This window comes from Talpa europaea, assembly GCF_964194135.1.
Source record: "Talpa europaea genome assembly, chromosome: 6".
NCBI lineage: Eukaryota > Metazoa > Chordata > Mammalia > Eulipotyphla > Talpidae > Talpa > Talpa europaea.
In genome coordinates, this window is record NC_140072.1 from 22,402,725 (window position 1) to 22,423,986 (window position 21,262).

General features: G+C 41.6%; 2 protein-coding genes across 7 annotated transcripts; one reads left to right on the forward strand and one right to left on the reverse strand.

Annotated features, from left to right (window-relative positions):
- Positions 1-1,074: 1,074 nt before the first annotated feature.
- SRSF7 (serine and arginine rich splicing factor 7) lies at positions 1,075-6,503 on the reverse strand (the record flags this gene model as incomplete). 6 transcript variants are annotated; one of them, XM_084235427.1, is made up of 8 exons in its annotated part: positions 1,075-1,129; positions 1,760-1,795; positions 2,315-2,368; positions 3,679-3,756; positions 3,842-3,916; positions 4,797-4,973; positions 5,272-5,452; positions 6,476-6,503. In XM_084235427.1, the coding sequence occupies 8 exons, from the start codon at positions 6,501-6,503 to the stop codon at positions 1,075-1,077; spliced, it is 684 nt and encodes a 227-aa protein (XP_084091553.1). The 6 variants fall into 6 exon arrangements, with proteins under 6 accessions (XP_084091553.1, XP_084091552.1, XP_084091551.1 ...); XM_084235426.1 differs by having other exon boundaries at positions 3,655-3,756; XM_084235425.1 differs by having other exon boundaries at positions 3,646-3,756.
- A 9,311-nt stretch (positions 6,504-15,814) lies between these two features.
- On the forward strand, positions 15,815-17,536 carry LOC311171500 (tetratricopeptide repeat protein 39B-like; the record flags this gene model as incomplete). The annotated part of the gene is made up of 1 exon (XM_084234412.1): positions 15,815-17,536. One exon carries the CDS (start codon positions 15,815-15,817, stop codon positions 17,534-17,536), a length of 1,722 nt encoding a protein of 573 aa, XP_084090538.1.
- Between the last annotated feature and the right edge of the window lie 3,726 nt (positions 17,537-21,262).

Genomic DNA, 21,262 nt, shown 5'->3' on the forward strand with positions numbered 1-21,262 from the left:
TCTAAGGTCTACCAGATGCTACCAAAAAACTACATGGGGTGATGCTAAATAGAGGCAATTTACAAAACCACTTGTCTCGTTAACATTTCTGATTGACATCTTTATAATTACTTGGCACCAGCCTGGCAAAATAGGAGAAAGTAGGTTCATCAGCAACTGAAAACCTAGCTCAGAAATTAACAGATCTCTGCTCAGATTAAGGCAATCCATCTGACGGGATAGAGGAAGAGTATCTTCTGGGCTGGAAAATTTTGCAAAGCTGGTTTACATGAACATAATTTGTTCCAAATTCAAACAATTCCTTAAACATGCAGAAATTTGGTATGAAACTGGTTAATGTTGAAAACAAAAACATAAGAACACCGAGTAAAACTTCCTAAGATTGAGAGTTCTAATTTGACACCATCCAATAGCCTGAAAACATCAAGCCCTTAGAGATCAATTTTCTTCAGCTATTTCTCACACCATTTACTTGAATAAGCCCTTTACATAAGTTCCTGTCATATTCATCTATAGGCAAATTAGTGGTCCCTCTAGTTCAACAGAGATCAATAGCTTGATAATGTTCAATTAACATCAACTCCAATATAATTTTAGGACTTGTCATGAGGTATTCCTGTTCTTCAGGGGGACACTCAAAATCTTATCTTACCCAAGCTAAGGACAAAATGGAAATTTTCTAGGTCTATGTGTATACTACAGTTAATGGTGTTCAAGACTTAGCATTACATACTTTGAATGTAGGTTTGCATGAAGATGATTAATATCAAGATTGACTCCTAAAGTTTTACCAAAATTGAGTTTTGATATTGAACACAAATCAAAAATCTAGTTAGAAACATTTTATTTAAATGTGTCAAATAAAAACCCACATTTTCATACCATAAGATGTTAATACATTCAACAAAAATGTATATTATCTTACTGCTGTGAATTTACAGAGTAATTATCCAGATCCATTTTGATTAGATGGTTGAAATACCCTTTCTCCTAAGTTACACTTTACAGACATCACAAATCCCTTATAATAATGTAAACAAAATAACTTTTCCCTAAAAGGTGAACTTGAGAACTTCAGTCCACTCTTTCAGGACTTGCACTTCTTCGTGGACTTCCTGATGGGGAACGACTAAAAAGAAAAAATTAAATTTGAAACCGGTTAGTGTCTACTGAAACTTATTCTTCCCATGTACAAGTCAGGGCAATACTCAGATTTAATAAATCAAAAGATAGTCAGAGGCACTATAGAGAGATTCGCAAACAAATCTTTTGTATGTGCTTAACATTAGGCTATTCTAATAGCCCTTCCTTGCTAAAATTGCAAGGTTACATTAAACTAGGAGGATAATGATTTAACTGCCATCATTTCAACCTAGACTTTTTTTTCAAGTGGTCACTTTCTTCTTACCTATGGTCCACGTAGGAAAAAAAGGTTTTTAAAAACAAGACTTTATTACCACTGAATTACAAAAAAAAAAAAAAAAAAAAAAATCTTAACAGGAAACTACAAAATTTAAAGGTTCACAGGATTAAAGACAACTTAATCCCAACATTTTCTAACTATTTCCAATAAAAGCATAAGCTAATGTTGAGGCAGGTAAAGCAACCATCTCAAAAAATAGCATCTAGTATTTCAATATATATATAGCACCAATTCTCCAAAGAGCTCAAAGCCTGCATATTAGGCAGTAAGCAAACAAAATCTGCAGAGGCCACACTTGACAGTTAAGATTTGCCAACAAAACATTCTTTAGCTTACCTTCTTTTTGGAGATGGAGATCTGGACTTTGATCGGCTGTCAAAACATGAGAAATTCTATTAAGAAAAAGTACTAACCAATCCCTTTCTTAAGTCACAATTACCATGAACTGAACCCCCAAAGTGTCCTGAGCTTAAAATGTCAGGTAGCAGTTGAACTGAAAACAAGTCTACCAGTTTTTGATAACAAAAGCCAATCTTGCAAAAACTACTACATGAATGAACTGTTATTTTATCACAACTAATCTTTTACTCTGCTTTAAGCAATTTATCTCAAAATGTTTCTCTACATGCACCTAGTAGTTCCTAAACAAGGGCCTCGTAATACAACCCTAAAGTCACCTCACTATAGCTTCAAATCTTCTTGTCCAGGAAGTAAGCCAGGCAAAGACGAGAATAAATAAAATTCTAATGTTTGGCAATTAAGACAGTGTTCCCATTTTACACCTAGGCTTCAACTTAGGGCTTGATTTTTCAACAATTCTAGATAACTTTGAACTCTTTGGATATTGGTGCCATATAAACTAGGAGAGCATTATTCAGATTTCTACCCTACCTGCTTCTTGGTCGTGAAAGAGACCTGGATCTTGATCTGGATCTTGACCGTGATCTAATAAAAAAAAAATATATATAATTACACCAATTAGTCCCTAAAAGTTAATTCCCTGAAACACCCACCAAAAGCACCTTAACAGGTAAGTTAGGAATAGAGGGGCCAAGGTTGAGCATGATACAAAATTCTTGTGTTCTAAGAGTGAACAAATGATAATACTTTCAACAAACTGGTATCAAAGTAAATTAAAAACCACTGTTTCAATTGTTTCTTTTACACTCAATAACCTGGGGTTGTCACAGTTCCTATGTAGAAGCATTATACCCAAACAGTGCAGAGTAATCAAGAGAAATAAAAATTTTCATGTGGAAGTCCAATAAATCTTAAAAGAAATCAAATCAACCGTACCAACACAAATTGAGGTGATCAAACTCAGTGAAAAGAGTCACCACGGGTAAAGTTTTTTTCCCTTGTATCACATCAAATAAGTTATGATTCAGAACCACCAATTTGTCACACAAACAAAATCAGGCTCTGACATACACACCCTGGAGTCCTATAATCAGATGTGCATATCAGGAGAGGATCCAGAGCTTTCTCAATCCCAGGTTTGGAATCCCTGCATATAAAGGTCTATAGCTATCACTGACAGCACCAACTCCCAGTGATATTTCCTTACAGCTCATCTCCTGTAGAACTGTCAATTTCTTTTCTACATTATCATCATTTTGGACTATCTTTGAAGGCTTTCTATTTATAGAGTAAAAATGCTGGGGTTCTACTTTCAATTTTTACCTCTAAGTTTCAGTGTGAAAATCTGGTTAAACAAAGGTCATATTCACCCATGTATACAATACTACTCTCCTACAATTTTCCATGGTTTCTAATCGACCCCCATTCATTCCAAAGAGAAAACCACCTTCTGATTTGCTTCTAAAACGCTTCAGGAACCTAATAAGTCTTCTTATCAGGGGTCAGGCAAAAAAAAAAATTTTTTTTTTAGCTTTAGGCATCATTTACCTATCTATATAAGTATATACAGATTCCAGAACTTTTCAGCAGTTACCTACCCAGGGAGTTCACTAGCATAATTTGAGGACGTGTGGTTTGGATCCCTCTCTACCAGTGCCTCTCTAACAATCCTTAAACTCTTTAGTTGGGTTTCATCTGAAAGAAAAACCTGGATAATAGCTATTTCCAGGTTATGTGTAAACTCAACTTTCGTATTTCAAATATATTTTCTGAAGCATTCCGCTTCAATTACATCCCAAGACTCTATTGTCATTAAGACATGACAATCCAAATGCAAGCAGGGAGATAAGTGTGTTACGTACTGGAAATACCTTGATCCTTTTATAGAGCCAGACCTAGATCGTCTAAGTGAAGCTGATCTCGATCTGCGAAGAGACACAGATCTTGATCTTCGAAGAGATGCAGACCTTGACCTAAAAATTAAATCAAAGTTTAAGTCCATCTCCAATTAAAGTTCTCTACCATTTATTAAACCTTGAATTAAACAAGATTTCTCACCTGCGTCCCCTGCTCCTACTGCGTGAGCGAGAGTACCGCCTACCTCTGGATCTTGAATGTGATCTAGACCGTGACCTATTTTTCAAGTTAGAAAAAAACAGTATATTAGATGGTAACTCGTTTTCGCAGTTTGTGTGCCTCTGCTGAAATCAAATCTCAAAACTATTTAAATTTAGTGTGTCATTTGGAAATAAACTCTGGGCCTATTAGATGCTTTTTTTTTTTTTTTACTACCTAAAAAAAGATTTGTTAAAAGCTGAATTACATCTTAGAATTACATAATATAAAACACTGTAAGGTGTATTTAAAATAAACCTTGCAAGTTTGCAGGTCGACCCTCTTTGGCCCATGGTCTAGTAGGTCTAGCAGATCTAGACGATCTAGAAGTATCTATAGCCGATCGCTGCATCTAGATGTTTTCTTCAATCTAACGACGATCAAACTGACAGCCAAATGAGCCAGGTGAGGCTTGATTGACGCAAGAAGATTTTTCTAGTTGGGAATGTGGTCAATCTGGTGTTCCTCTTTCTAAACCGGAGGGGGCCCCAATTGTAAGCCAAATTTACTGTTACGGCGATCACCGTCTCAAATTTTCTGCCCTTTAAAGAATAAGGTGAAGCTAGGTGTAGATGACTCGAGGGGATCTGGCCTCTTATGCTGATCACCTCAAGGTCTAGGAGGATCTTAATTGTCGGATTTGCAAGGCGCCTCAGCATGATATCATAAGGCTCGTGACATTCTGAATCAAGGCGACTGACTCAAACGAAGAAACCTGAAAGGTTTTGACCAGGTTGATTATTAATATATTAACAATTGTTTAATTACACAAAAATTGTAAAATACACCTGTACAATTAACATTCAAGTTTATAGAAAAAAAATTAGTTTCTGCCTTGCCAATAAAAGAATTACTCGATTAACTAGTATACCAACCATTCCCTTATCAAAATAAATACCTGCTTCTTCTTCGGCGGCTATAGCGATGACAATCATAAGCATAATGTCCCTTTTCTCCACATTCATAGCATCTATCATTGGGATCAAAGGGACGTCGGGCAGGTGGTCTATCAAATCGAGATCTCCGTGGCATGCCTGTTGATAGCTCAACCCTCACTCGGGAACCACAAATCACCCTATAAAAGGAAAAAAAAAATTCTAATGCTAAAAACACACGAGACATCTAGATTCAGAACTTTCCAAACATTCTCTTGCTCACAATCTTCAGCTATGTTTAAAAGCCTCCTAAGTTATCGTTACATCTTAACACAGAAGCCCTTTCCCACTCCAACTTCTCTCCCCGCTTCATGCCTTAAATAAAAATTATGGATAGCTGGTTCTAGTCTCCCCCAGAAAATTCAAATCTCACATCTCGCTACCCAGCCCACGGAAATATTCTAATGAACATTAAGCTTCATAACCAACATTACTTACTTCCCATCCAGGCCTCGCACTGCATCTTCTGCATCTCTAGGATCTTCAAATTCCACAAAGGCAAATCCTGGAGGATTTCTCGCAATCCACACAGTTCTTAGAGGACCATAATAACTGAAAGCCCTTTCTAACTCTCCTTTGCCAGCACCAGTTCCCAGGTTACCAACATACACCTTGGTTTCTGTTTGAAAACGCAAATAGAAGAATGCATGTTATGAAAGTCTTGGCCTGTGTGAACTAACCCCTCGTGTAAAGCAGACGACCCGCCACAGTACGCAGAGAGCGTTGGGCACGTCACCAAAGATCATGTTCAGTCTTAAAAGCACCAAATCCGTGCATTTCCGAAAAGTCAGGCTTATGACAAGAGTCTTAACGTTTGAACAAGAGGGAAAAACCTCCCCAGCATGCCGAGACGCGTGCAGGACCTCCGCGGCGTGGGGCGGCAGGCCCGGCCCCGCCCCCGGGTCCCGGCAACCCGGGCGCGCCAGCAGCGCGCGGGCCGGCGGCGGCGGCGGCAGCAGCGGCGGCGGCGTCCGCGGCGGGCGGGCCCCGGTCGGGGCCGGACCGGGAGAGCAGGGCGGCGCCGGCTCTCGTCGTCCGCGGCAACAGCCCCAGGCGCAGGCTCGCCCAACACTCCAGCTCCCCGCCCCAGAGCCACAAACCGCGCTCGAAAGAGCTAAAAGAGAAAAGAAACCAGCCGCCAGACGTGGGCTCGCGTCTCCGTCCCCCTCCGCACAGCGGCGGGGCCGGGGCCGCACAGCCCCGCGCGGGCTCCCGCGCCGCAGCCGGCGCGCCCGGGGCTCGCAGCGGCTGGCAGGGCTGTCAGCTCCGGTGGCGGGAAAGCGCCAGGGAAATGCGCCACCGCAGGCGTCAATGTGCGCAAAATGGCAGCCGGGCGCGGGGGGGTGTGGGGCGGGCGGGCGGGCGCGCGGCTCGAAGGGCAGGAGGGGAGGCGTGAGGGGGGCCCGGCTCGGGCCGGGGGACGAGCACGCCCCGGCAGGTCCGAGGAGCCCGGCGCAGCCCTCCGCCCGCCAGCCCGTCTCCCCGCGACACTCCGCCCCCGCGGCCTCCGGCTCGGACGGCGTGCGCCGGGGCCGCCATTACGCACGCGGAATAACCGTCTCCAACCGCCGCGCAAGTCCACGGCCTAGCAGGACTCGCTGCACCCACAGCAACGCCCCCTCGCTGGGCCCGGGGCGCTCACCTCCTCCGTACCGCCCGTAGCGCGACATGATGACCGGCCCACGAGCCCTGCTCGCTCAGCTCGCAGAGTCCAGGACACGAGCAACCCGGGAGCCCGACGCGCAGCCTCTCGCCAACGGTCCCGGCGGCACTAGGAGGAAGTGCCTGGGTTCGCGCTTATATACCCGGCGACGAGGGGGTGAGCTCTGCGCATGCGTCGTCTCGACGTTCTGCGCGGCACAAAGGAGCTGGGCGGAAACGGGCGAGAAGCGGCGCGGAGGGAACTGAGGCGGCTGGGAGCTAGTGCCGGGGCGGAAGGATACGTTTCCATGGGAACGCCACGAGCGCGCTCGTAAACCCGTGGCCTTCCCCGGCGCGTCCCGCCCCCTCCCCTCCCCCTTTTCCTCTCCCCTGCTCCTGTCCCTTCCCCGGCCCCTCTCCCCCGGCTGCTCCTCAGTCTCGGAGCCCTCGGCGCCGGGTTCTTCCTCCAGGTGCATGACACCGGCCTTCTGAGGGACTAGGATTGAGCCGCTGATGTTGCAGCCGTCGCCGCGGGTTCCGGGGAGCCCGGCCGGGACCGCTACTCGGTGATGTGCGGGGCCCCGCAGAGGTAATCGGGGCCCGGGGGAGCCTCCCCGAGCCCGGCGCCTCCGAGCAGCGGTCTCCGCCCGGGGGCGGCGGGCGGCGTTACCCCGGGGACTGCGGGTCGCGGCCGCCCCTTCGGAACCAGCCGCCGGGGTCCGCCGGCCCGGTGGGGAGCGTGGAAACGCGGGGACCTAGGCGGAAAGTCGGGGGTGCCTGTCGTATTGACATGGTGACGAGAGCGTGGACACTGCCAGCCGTCTCGCTGGAGCGCCTCTGAAATTATTTGCATTTGAAGCACAGAGTGATTCACTTTTGTTTGCCTCCTGCTGCTCTCGGCTACAGGTTGCGGCAACGGCTCATCCTCTGACGGGCCGGTCCCCAGGACCCGGACTCTCCTGGGGCGTCTCTGAGGAGTAGCCTTGCGGCCCCAACAATCTGTAGAGCAAATGGAGGAAAGCGTTTTCTTTACGCTAGAATCACGTAAAATCCAGTTATGATTGTGTGCGATGTATTAGCCAGACGCGCCACCTGTAAATGCAGATTTAACTTTTTTGCAAGCCAAAAAAGAAAGAGTTGGACTACAATGGTTGGAAAGCTTCCATAGGAAGGAGGAAATGTTTAGGTATTTTTGTTTTTCATCTGGTGTGTCTTCACTTGGTGTGTACACGTGTGGGTTACAGAGTCCGGGAGAAAGGATGTTTGGTGAAGAGGGCACGGATTCTCTGTACAGGTGCTAATAGACCTCAATAAATATTTTTGTCTCTGAAAAGTGTTTTGTACTAAAGAGAATTTCTAAGAAGATAATCATGTAAATGATATGAAAAGAAGCAGTTTTCCAACTTTTAACAAACTGCTTTCCAGTACATTAAAGGAAAAGCCAAAAACCGCAACTGATCTGCCTTCCTCTTTAGTAGACAGCGCCTGTGATAAGCTAATTATTTATCTCTATTAAAGGAGGGCCAACTCTAGGCCCAGCTTTGCTAACCTAGTTACCGTGAAAAAAAAAAAAATAGTGTATTTCCGTATGCTATTATACTGAACACTCTTTCTCTAGGAACATGTAATCAGTTCTTTCCTCTAAATGTCAATCCAAATCAGGGGATATTTTATTGTAACAAGTATTTTTATTCTTGCTGTCTCTTTTGAAATAAGTTTCACCCACATAAACTTTTCTCTCTACAATTCTAAGTTAAATTAAGATCCCATTCTCAGATTCCATTAGAATGTGAACCTAAGTGAATATTCTAATATTTATCAATAGGAAATATTGAGTAATTTTTAATGTTACTGTTGTTAAACACTGATATTATTAATTTAGGAAGGGGGCCTCAACTCACAACAGTTTTCAAACACTAGTCTTTTAATATGCATTTATGTGTATGCTGTACATGTATATACTTTAAGTCAATCCAAACCGCTATGTTCAATACAGCTTTTCTTTTTTTCAATATTTCATAATCTTCTGGAATGCTGCAAGGAAGTTTGGGGAAGAAAAATCCTTAGCATGTTTATAATTCTATCATATTGTATAAAGAATAGAAAAATTCTTATACTTTCATAAAGTATAAAGAAATTAACTTTTCAGGCCTCCCTGGTGGCGCAAGGGGTTAAGACGCAACCTATGAAGCTATCCGCAGCCGCTGCAGCACGAGTTCAATCCCCGGCCAGGGAGCAACCCACATGGTGCAGCAGACCTCTCCTGACTCACCTGCTGCTCCCCTCAGCAGTGTATTTCATTCAGTCTGCCTGTTCTGCTCCCCACTCTGTCTCTGGTGAATCCTCTCATCCCCCCACACCTCTGGCCTGTACCCCAGTTCTTGTATGCATAAATAAATAAATCTTAAAAAAATAAGAAATGAACTTTTCATTAGCCAACTAGAAAACAATCAGTACTAAAGCATGGGTGTGGGATGGTTGAAACAGGAAGAGTTAAAGAACACCAGTACTTTCACCAACATCAAAGAGTGAAACTAGGAATTGGAAAAATCTGATGCCCACTGATATAAATATTACCTCAATGGGTGGTTTAGGGGTATAAAACAATCTGGAAGAGTTAAGTTTTCTGAGGAATGTCCAACTGTATTAAAAAGGATGAAAACCCTGAATCCATCCAGTTCTAAATCCATTATTCCGGTGGTGCAGCGAGTTGAGCGCAGCGCTGTGAATCTGTCCACAGGCTCTGCAGTGAGGGTTCGATCCCAGCTGGCCGGCGAGAATCCCACATGGCGCGGCAAACCTCTCCTGTCTTTCCTGCTGCTCCCCTCAGCAGTGTATTTCGGTCGTCTGCCTGTTCTGCAACCTGCTCTGTCTCTGGTGAATCCTCTTACCCTCCCACGCCTCTGGCCTGTACCCCAGCTCTTGTATAAAAATAAATAAATCTTTAAGGGGGAAAAAATATTAATGAAAGGGACCTGATGTTTTAACTCGAGAATTAGGCTAGCTTAGATTTAGTTTATTTAGTTCTTGAAAGGAGAGCATTTCAGAGCTAGGAATATTCCAATTATTAAAGAGCTGCACTTTAAGTAAAATAGGAATGCTTCTTTAGCTGTCTCCAAGTGAAATCCTTAAGACAATTTTGCATAAGAACTTAATTTGCATAACAATTAGTTGGGATGCTAGTAAGGGTGCAGATTTCAAAGTCCCTATTCCAGAGACATTAATTAGTTACACCTGGAATGGACCTAATGAACCCCTCAACTTTGCTGCAGAAACACTGCTCAAGACCATTAACTTCCTTTTGTCTGATGTTTTGATATTGATCTTCTAGTCCCTAGAAATGAATATCTTCATTATAAGTTAGTAAAAATGATTTTCATAAATCCTTTCCTTAGGAGAGGTAGTGAAGTGTTATTATAAAGAACAAGAGCTTATGGAGTTACACTATTTATTAACTGCCTGAGGGTTTTTTTTAAGATTTATTTTTATTTATTTATGTATACAAGAGCTGGGGTGTAGGCCAGAGATGGGGCGGGGAGAGGATTCACCAGAGACAGAATGGGGAGCAGAACAGGCAGATCTATGGAAAAACACTACTAAGGGGAGCAGCAGGCAGGACAGGAGAGATCTGCAGTGCCCTTTGTGGGTTAGCTCCCAGGCAGGGGATAGCCCTTATGCCATAGTGGTGATAGGGCTGAGACTTAACCCTTAGGCCACCAGGGAGGCCCCTAAACATATTTTTCTTGTTTAAAACAAAACAAAAACTTTATCCTGCCTTTTCTCCACCATTAGGGTTGTGTGCACTTGATTCTGTTCTTTACCATATCTTCTCCTGAGGCATTCAGGATGGAGTGATTCCTGGCCAAGAAATAAAAGCAGAATCATCCCACTCCCCAATGGTAATAAGGTCAGGTACAGTTCCAATTGGAGCCATTGAAGAGAACCAAGCTGGATCTGTTAAGGTGAATGGCACAGGAGATGGCACACAGTAATGCTGTGTTAAGATCACTAGCATCTTCCCTTATCTTCCTGAAGACGTCACTATTTGGACATCTTTAGGAAATTATTTTTCTCTTTGTTTGAATGCTTCTGTACCTAGTAGGTTGGCTTAGTAATAAATATGTGAGATCTTTGTTTGGGGAAAACAATTGTTCTCTTCAACCCCCCCTATTTTTCATATCTGTCTAGTTCCTAAAATCCAAGAGTAAAAAGTATGCTATTTTTGTCAGGTATGTAATGAAATTGGCACTCACTCCCACTATTGGGAATGTGAAATAATATTTGAGAATCAATCTGGCAATGTGTTTTAAAATTATTAGATTGTGTGTATACTTGGCCCAGCATTCCTGCTTCCTTGGCTCAGCATTCCTACTTCCTTTATTCTAGCAATAATCATAGCTGTGCAAAAAGATTTATGTACTAAAATGTTCCTATGACCCTTTTTAATAATGTCTCAAAACTGGAAATAGCTTGAACATCAAACATAAAGGGATTGTTTTAATATGTCACATAAATTGATTATATATTATGGCTATTAACCATATTGTAGAAGAATTTTTAATGTCAGAAAAATGTTAATGAAAGAAAGGCAGATTTCAAAATGGTGTGCATGCATAGAATGCTTCTGGTTTTGTAAACTTTATTAATAAAAGTAAATATTTCTTGTTTTGCTTTTCTGCATTTTTACAATTTCCTATAATCATTGTTTTAATTGGGAGGCTTGGAGACAGAGGAATTCCAAGTTTGAACTGAGAAATCACTTCATCTCTGACCACTTCCTAACCCAGTCTGCATCCCAAACCACATTTAAAACAATTCAGTAAGCACCTACTGTATGCCAGGCATAGGGGTAGGGATGGCTATAAGGATAAGATAGATAGATAGATAGATAGATAGATAGATAGATAGATAGATAGATAGATAGAGTATACAGATGTTGTCCTGCCTGCTTCATATATATTAATACACCTAATTATCCAAATCATTTTTTGGTAGAAATACTATTATTCCCCTTTGCTGATAAGGAAACAAAGGCACAGGAAGGCCAAGCAAGGGACAGAGTCAGGATTCAAACCTAAGTAGTATAACTTCACAGTCTGTATGTTTTACATTTTATAGCCTTGGTGATATTATTATTAATAATGCCCAGAATGATTTGGGGGATAACACAGGCACCTCACTCAGGAAATGGTTGACAGGGTTTGGTCACTGATGTATATGAAAGGAGAAAAAAGAGAGTCTAGAGGAGATGATGGTACCAACCATGTAAATAGGAAATGAAACAGTAGAAGGAGGAAAAGGTTTTTGGGTCAATAAATAACATCACTTTTCCTCCAGTTCAGAACCAAAGAAAGAAAGATGCAAGTGTCAGATAGGAGATGAAAACATGACCTTTTTCATAAATTGACAGTTGCTGTGACTTTAGATGTGCTGCTAAGTGGGTTCACTAATATGTTCACTTCTTAATTAGACAGATTTCCCTGCCTGGTCCCTGGCACAGCTGGAGAGCAGAAAACAAACTCTTCCTGTTTTTTGGTTTCAGACTTTGGATAGGGTGTTTCCAAAGGGAGGAATTCAGAAAGTACAGAGCAAGAATTTTTTCAGTTTCTCTATTAACTCCCAATCAAGTCATCCCACTGACCAGGAGTATTCCTCCAGCAGAAAAGTTCCCTTATGGGAATATTAAAAATAGGCGGTGGGGGGCCTCCCCGGTGGCGCAGCGGTTGAGCGCTGGGTTGCGAAGCTGCCAGTGGCCTCTGCAGCGCCGGCGCGGCTACAGGAGGAGGGTCCCACATGGCGCGCAGACCTCTCCTGCCGCCCGCTGCTCCCCTCAGCAGTGTACTTCGGTCCTTCTGCCTGCTCTGCTCCCCGCTCTGGCTCTGGTGAATTCTCTCACCCTCCCGCGCTTCTGACTGTACCCAGTGCCTGTATGTATGTATCAATCAATCAATCAATCAATCAATCAATCAATCTTTAAAAAAAAATAGGTGGTGGGGATAACAGGGGTTGACAAAAGAATACCAAACTTTCAGTTATGAGATGAATAAGGTCTGAGGGCTTAATGTATAAATGATGACTATAGCTGTTAACTCTCCGCTGTATAATTAAAATTTACTAAGTAAATAGAATTTAGGTGTTTTCGCCAAAAAGTCATGTTGTACACTTTAAATATCTTACAATTTTTGTCTCAATAAAACAGGAGAAAAAAGAAAAGGAATAATTTCCCCCAACATCTCTGAAAGTGTGTATTATTGACTATGCAAAGTATTGGTCCTTGAGGTAGGTAAAAACAGAATACCAATCTAAAAATGCTAGAGAAAAATATGCAACTAAATATTGATACAGGGAATCCATCATGGTTATATCTTTTCTTTTCAAGTTTTTTTTTTTTAATTTTTTTATGAGTGCTTTTTAAAAAGCATTTATTTATTTATTTATCAATGATTTATTTATTTATACAAGCACTGGGTACAGTCAGAAGCGTGGGGATGGGTGAGAGAATTCACCAGAGCCAGAGCGGGGAGCAGAACAGGCAGACTGACGAAATATACTGCTGAGGGGAGCAGCTGGTGCAGCAAGAGAGGTCTGCGCGCCATATGGGACCCTCGCCGGTCAGCTGGGGATCGAACTGGCGCTGCAGAGGGTGCGGGCAGCTTTGCAGCCCAGTGCTCAACCGTTCGCCACCGGGGAGGTCCTAAATATTTATTTTAGACAAGAGCTGGGGTATAGGCCAGAGATGAAAGGGGTGAGAGGATTCACCAGAGACAGAGCAGGGAGCAGAACAGGCAGATGACCGAAATACACTGCTGAAGGGAGCAGCGGGCTAGTCAGGAGAGGTCTGCTGCACCATGTGGAAATCTCCCTGGCTGGCTGGGATTCGAACCCGTGCTGCAGAGGTTGCAGACAGCTTCACAGTGCTGCACTCAATCCGTTGCGCCACCGGGGAGGCCCAATCATGGTTATATCTTTCTGTGCTCTTTGGGAGTAGAAAACTTAGCAATTGCATTCACAACTTTTTTTTTTTTTTAAAGATTTATTTATTTGTGCATACGAGAGCTGGGGGACATGCCAGAGGTGTTGGGGGGTGAGAGGATTCATCAGAGACAGAGCAGGGAACAGAACAGACAGACTGACTGAAGTACACTGCTGAGGGGAGCAGCGTGCTAGTCAGGAAAGGTCTGCTATGCCATGTGGATTGCCCCCTGGCCGGCCATGAGATAGAACTCATGCTGCAGTGGCTGCAGATAGCTTCATAGGTTGCGTCTTAACCCCTTGTGCCACCAGGGAGGCCCCCGCATTCACAACTTTTAAGAAATTCCTAGAAATATGTTGTGGGCACCTGAATTCACTTAACAACTATTTATTAATGCCTACTGTGGTCAAGGGAGTATACTAGAACTGGGATATATTGCTGAATAAAGCACTAAACGTGCTTTGAGGATCCCAGAGTAGTGATGAAAGCAGATGGGCAGCTAATTACAATGCAGTGAGATAAACACTCACTGAGATATATGCTGAATGCCATTAAGAGTGATTATGCTGACAGACATGTTAGGTAAGGTTTCAGAAAAAGTAAAATTTGAGCTGTCTTAGATGGCATATGGATTCTATGAAATATAATTTGAAAGCATTAGAGCAGAGGGCAGGAAACTTTATCCTTGGCTTGCTTCTGGCCCTCATCTAGGTTTCTCCAGCTAACCTGAATTTAGCAACCACTATTGCAATCCGGACAATAATTTCCCTCCTAATGGTTTGTACGGTGTCTCCCTCAGAACTGAAACTTTCAGATAAATGTGAATGGAATATAGTTGCTAATGCCAAGACATAACTAAACCTTCAGGTGTAAAATCAAGCAATTAACTAAAATATACCTCGGAGGCAGTCCTTACGTTCATGATTTTTTTTCTCCTATGTAACATATTTCCCTTATTTTCTCTCTTCCATCAATGTAAAAATTTGCATCTTCTGTTTTTCTCTTTCTTTGCCTTTGGTTATTTCCCTCTGCTTTACCTCCCCCTTCTTTCTTTTATCAAAATGCAGAGTTAAAGTACATTTTAAAGTATAATTATTTTAAGGCTCTATAATAATTGCTATTGAAGTGTTATATTTGCTGTTGCTACTCTTAAAAATAGATTAATTGCACTTACTGTGTTATTATGAATAAATTCAGTAACTTGATATTTGTGGTTGGTTTTCTAATTGATTTTGCCACCCCTCATTCCGCCCTTCCACTAAGATACTATAGTAATGCTAGGATCACAGTTGTTGTATTTGATGTTTTTTCTAATTACAACACTAGGAAATCTTCCTAGTTTACAACACTTTCCATGTCTAAAGTCCTCTACAACTAACCACATGTCATCAAGTCCTAGTTTTCTGTAAAAATATATGCAAGTACAGGGCCTCCCCGGTGGCGCAGCGGTTGAGCGCTGGGTTGCAAAGCTGCCAGCAACCTCTGCAGTGCCAGTTCGATCTCCGGCTGCTCCCCGGCCACCTGAGGAGGGTCCCACATGGCGCGCAGGCCTCTCCTGCCACCCGCTGCTCCCCTCAGCAGTGTACTTCGGTCCTTCTGCCTGCTCTGCTCCCCGCTCTGGCCCTGGTGAATTCTCTCACCCTCCCGCGCTTCTGACTTACCCAGTGCTTGTATAAATAAGTAAATAATAAATAAATCTTTAAAAAAAAAAAAAAATATATATGCAAGTACAATGGTGGTACGAAGAATAGCATGGATGGATTTTTTACCTCTATAATCTTTATTATTTGAAGTGTCTCTGGACAATTCAGTCTTAACTATTAATAGAAAGATATACCTACCCTTTTCCAGACAAGGCATTCCTAAAGAGAAATTTTATAGCTGTCATGGTATATAGTTCTACAATTTATACAAAAGCATAATCTGAAAATGACATATTGGAGGGATGGTTATAGAAAACTTCTGTTTAGGATTTCACAATGTTTTAAAAGATCATGTTTTCTTTAGTTATTGCAAATAAATTGAAATTTTGGAACATTTTCTAGGTAAATAAAATTATCTTTTTTTTTTCTTTGTCTAACATAGATGAGAATATTCTAATGCTGCACCTCACGGCTATTAGATTTGTTTGCCTCTATTATAACAGCAACATCTGAGGCTGAGCTTTGTGTGGAAGACGTGGCCTGGTCAGGAGAGTAGGCGCTGCCCTCGTTGCAATCACATCCATCCACTTCAGCTATTTCCCATCTCTAAAGTTGGGAAGCAAATATGTCACTTACTCTCAGTAAGGAAGAAAATGATGATAACAACTTAACATCACTTATTCTAAGTAAGGGAGAAAATGATAAGGAGAACAACTTGCGGTATATGTCACTTACTCTAGGTGCAAGAGAAAACAACAGGGAAGACAAGTTTGAAGATGCCTATGAAATTATTCCTGCGGCCACAACAATGAATCTATTATCTTCCCTAGAAGAATGTACAACTGCATTGTACTTATTTCTAAATAACAGATTCTCAGAAGCCATAAATCTCATTTATCCCTGGTCAAAAAACAGCATCTACCACGCTCTAATGTATGGTATCCTGATGGTTGTTAAGGCTATCTTGACTTTTGAGCCACACGATATCCATCTTGGAATGACTGCTGCAAAGGACGCTTTGAAAACCTGTAACAACTTCCGAAGAAAATCTCGGATGATGAGTTTTTCTCGTGCAGTGAGTAAACAGGGAATAAAGGCAATCAAAGAAGAGGAATTGCACGCAGAAGTCTGCTATGCTGAGTGTTTGATCTTGAAATCCACTGTAACATTTATACAGGATGACAGTATGCTTAGTTATCTTAAAAATGGATTCAGTGCTGGGTCAAGCTACCAAATATACAAAAACTGTCAACAAGTATTAACACAGATGCCTAACAATGAAAGCAAAACCTATAGACAACTGGCTGGTGGAATAAAATTTGGACTTGGAGCATTCAACTTGTTGTTATCACTTGTGCCACCAAAGATTCTTAAACTACTCAATATTGTTGGATATTCCGGTGATAGAGACATAGGTTTGACTTTGCTTCGTGAGAGTGCATCTGAATCCCATATTAATAATATCTTAAGTGTTTTGACTCTACTCTTTTACCACAATTATATCTACGTTGCTTTTGGTATTGAAAAGAGTCACCATTCAGCTGTAGAGGATCTCTTCCAAATCTACCTCCAGAAATTTCCAAACTGTGTCATACTCAAATTTTTTCATGCACGGTTTAGTATCCTGAAAGGAAATTTTGAAAATGCAATGTTAAAATTACAGGAGTGCATTTGTACTCAGAATGAATGGAGGCAGGTTCATCACCTCTGTTACTGGGAACTCATGTGGTGCAACATTTTTCTGCAAGATTGGAAGCAGGCTTATCACTATGCTACTCTCCTGTTTCAACATAGCAGGTGGTCCAAGGCACTATATTCATATAGTAAGGCTATTCTACTGATCTTGCTTCCTTCTGATTTTGTGAAATTGGTAAATGAGGATGTGAACTCTCTCTTCTTAAAAGTGGACACCCTTAGAGTCAAATTTTTAGGAACTTCCATGCCAATAGAAAAGTTTGTTGCTGAAAAGGGTCAGCGCTATGGTGCTTCTTTAGGCTGGTATACAGCACAGCCCATTCTGGAATTCATGTATGCCTGGAGTGGTTTCCGAGTCATGAGCAAAAAACTAGACCTTGTCTCAAGCTGGCTGTCAATAATTGACAAAGGAGAAGAACTTTTACGAGAAAATCCAAATAATGAATATGGCACCGATGACATAAGTTTGTTAAACTTCCTGAAAGGTCTGTGCCTGAAGTACTTAGGCAAATGTTCAATGGCTGAGCAGTACTTTCATCGTGTCATTCAAAAGGAGAAATTGTTAAAATGGGATCACTATTTGATACCATATACTTACTATGAACTGGGAATTCTATACTATCTAAAAGGAGATTATACCAGTGCAACAAAAAACCTAGACAATATAAAAAACTACAAAGACTATTCCATGGAAACTCGACTCCAGTTTAGGGCTCACATAGCCCTTGAACAAATAGACAAAGAAAAGTGATTTAGATGCAAAGTATGGTTTTGTTTATTGTGAATGAAGTATCTACAATCAGCAAGCTAATAGGTAGAAAAGTAATTTCTTTGCAGAAGAAATCCAAGAAGAAACATCTGTTAAGAATCTGACTAATAACAAATAAGCAAGGAATTGGCCGTGACTTTTCCCTCTTTCCTTGTCCATATCTATAAATGGAATGTCTTAGACTGGCAAATGGAGTGGTGCACATTCTTGAAAAAGAAAATGCATGTGATGTATATTGTAGAATATGCTCTCTCTTTTATGTTATGAATTTGTCAATTACATTAGATAACATTTTCCAAAACTCTATTATTTTTTAACTTCTCGCTAGATAATGTATACAATGGCAAGTGAAAAAGGGACAATAACTACACTAGGCATGTAGTGTCTTGTAAGTGTGTTGATTTAAATGGTAAAAGAAAAAAAAAGACTGACATTACTAAAATTACTGACATTTTAAATTATGATGCACTGAATAGCAGATTCATAGAATAGTTTTTCTATTATATACAATGTTTATTTGTTCTTTATACCTAAGATGTTTTTCACGTTGTGATCAGTGGTATATTTTACCTTTTGTCATTAGGAAGCCAAATATGGCTCTCTAATTTACCATAGGATAAAGGAGATCCCCCCCCCCCCACCGCCCTGCTTCCACACAACACATACTTATAAACCCTTTCAATATAATTCGAGAAGGCCGGTCAAGTGGATGGGGAAAAAAAGGATAGACTGCTGGAGAGTTTGGTTACCGCACAGCCCTCCCTTCAGTTGCCCTCCCTAAGGTGTAATTCCTATTAAGACCAGCTCTTCAACATAATTAAACCATTGGCATCTATCCTGTTGCCCTTGTTAGTGAGTTAATCTGAGAGTAAACAGCAGCTGTAGGCCTGGGGTTCAGTATTCTTTTACCTCCTTAAGGGATAAAACCAGTCCACACCATTGCCTGCTAAGAGTATCTTCCTTGCAGTCACAACTGGAAATAGAAGTTGCTAGGAAAGTTTGATTTGCTAAAACACATGAGTGAAACACTCCTTAAAGCTCTGCATGTTCAGTCAACCAATAGAAGCACAGTAAGGAACTAACAGTTCAGATTTAGAACTGCTTGCTTTGAAAAACATGTTCCCTGTAAGTTGAAAATAGACTTTTAGGTGAATTGTACTTGAGTCATTCCCCATTATTTAATTAGTATGATATAGTGGTTAGAGGGCAGGCTTTGACCTGATTGCCTGGATTTGTATCCTAGCTCAGTTACCAACTATGTGGCCTTGGGCCTTTGCGCCTCAGTTTCCTTAGCTATAAAATAGGGATAGTAGTTTCTAAGGTGTGATTTTTCTGTGTTAAGTGAGTTAATATACATTTACTGTTAGTACTACTATTACTAACAAAGAATTAAATTACTGTCTTGGAAGAAGTAAAGATTCCTTTATTACCTGCTTCGCCAATCTAAAAGTTGACCTGTTAATTTTTTGGTTCTTAGTTTATCTCAGTCACATTAGTAAATCTACCTACATTATGATTTTGTATTTTATCCCAGCTTCTTCCAGTTTGTTAACTGATGAAACAAATATGTGTTGAATGCTTGCTATATGCAGGCACTATTCAGTGAAAATACTGTTATGGCAGAATTCCATCAGGGAGGCAGGCATCACTCAGAGAGGAGGGAAGATCTTTACGCTGGTGGGCTTAATACTGGAGACCCCAAAGGAGATTTCTCTCCAAAGTCTGAGCCCTGAGCCAACTAGGTTACAGAGTATTTATTGACTAAAACAAGGGGTCAGCTGGGAATGCATGAATCAGTGTGTGGCCTTGAGGGTGCTTAACAATTGTTCCCTAAAACTTTCAGTCTACAGGCTATGTCCCAACTTGAGCTAATCAACAGGTCAGCCTGACATTTTCCACTTCAATATAAAGATAAAGCAGGATCTTATTAGGGAAATAAATTAGAAAAAGATTTTGTTGGGATGAAAACACAAGAGTTGTTTCAATAGTTTACTGTCTCTATAGCTAGGCTATCTGCAGGAGGGGTGGTCAAGGGACAAAAAGGCTCTTTCCTAGAAGTCTTTGTCTTTTAATTTCAGAGAGGACAGAATTCCTGGGGGACTTCCATTTATATTTCATCTTTTAATTTCAGAGAGGATAGCATTCCTGGGGGACCTCCATTTATATTTCATTGGTCAGAAATATTCATGTGGTCACTTCAATCTACGAGGAAATAGAAGGTTAAGTTTTAACTTTCAAGTTTCTTTAGGAGGTGGCAGAAAAGGACTGTTAAATGAACTTTACAGTTCCCAAAGTGCTCTAAGTATTTTCAGCCCAGGAGGACAATAATCCCATCTTCAGTCTAGGGAAACCAGTCTTCCTCTCTGAGGCTGTAAAATCTATCTGGGCAGAGCTGCACAGGACAGGGCAGGGTTCTTCAGGGCAGGGCAGGGAAGGGGAAGGCAGGGCAAGGCAGGGCAGGGCAGAGCAGGGCAGGGCAGGACAGGACAGGACAGGGCTGGGAAAGGCAGGAAACTCACTAGTTTGGAGACACTGCTTCCCTAAAAATGGATTTCCATTTGGAAAGTGGCTCTAGATTTCCCCTCCGCCCCTAATACCACGATAATATTTGAGAGGCTATATTTTATCTAAAATTTCATACTGAACATGTTCTATATTTTTCTCTTTTCCTCACATCCAATTTTTCTACATCCATTCAAAATCATGTTTCACCATAACAATGACATATTTGGTCTGTTTATTCCTTCATAAAATGAGTTAATATTTGAAAGTTCTTAGAATCATGTCGGGCACATTAGTTGTTATTTAGCTATTTAAGAAAAATTCAAGTTAAGCACTTACTACACACATTGTGCTACTGGGACACATAGTAGTAGTAAATAAAACAAACACAGCCCCAACATTTAGGGGGTTGACAGGGTTTACTAAGTCACTGTGTATATTTAATCATAAAAATTATCGATTGGGCCTCCCCAATGGTGCAGCGCAGTGAAGCTGTCCGCAGCCTCTGCAGCGCGGGTTCGATCCCCAGCTGGCCAGGGAGATACCCACATGGTGCAGCAGACCTCTCCTGTCTCGCCAACTGCTCCTCTCAGCAGTGCTTTCGGTCCATCTGCCTGTTCTGCTCCCCTCCCACCTCCCGCTCTGTCTATGGTGAATCCTCTCACCCTTCCACGCCTCTGGCCCGTACCCCACTTCTTGTATAAATAAAATAAATCTTTAAAAAAAAATTATCGGCTAACAGGATCTTAGGTGACTTAATTCCACATTTTTATTTAAAGATGAGAAAACTGGTATCTAAGAAGGTAGATGACTTCCAATCTACCTTCAGAGATTTACGTTAGAGAGCTGTAAAAGCATAGTCAGCGGTGTACAAGAGCAGGCTTCACTGGCTCAAAAGAGGCCATTATTAATTACTCAGATTCTTTTGACACAGTGAATTGAAATTTGGGATAATTTGCCTAGGGCAGAGCAGATTTATCTTTGCATTATGATAAAGAACAGTGAACAGTATAAGACTATTGACAATTTTGTAAAATTCTGATTTTCTTCAGGGCACTTAAAAGTTTTTTTTTTTTTTTTTTATCTCATCCTTCCTTGAACTGTCAAGGGCACTTAAAAGTTTCTTTAAAAATATTTCTCCCTGAACTTAACCTGAATGCACTCCATAATGTTAGGAAGGCGGCTCAGGGAGAGGAAGGTACCAGA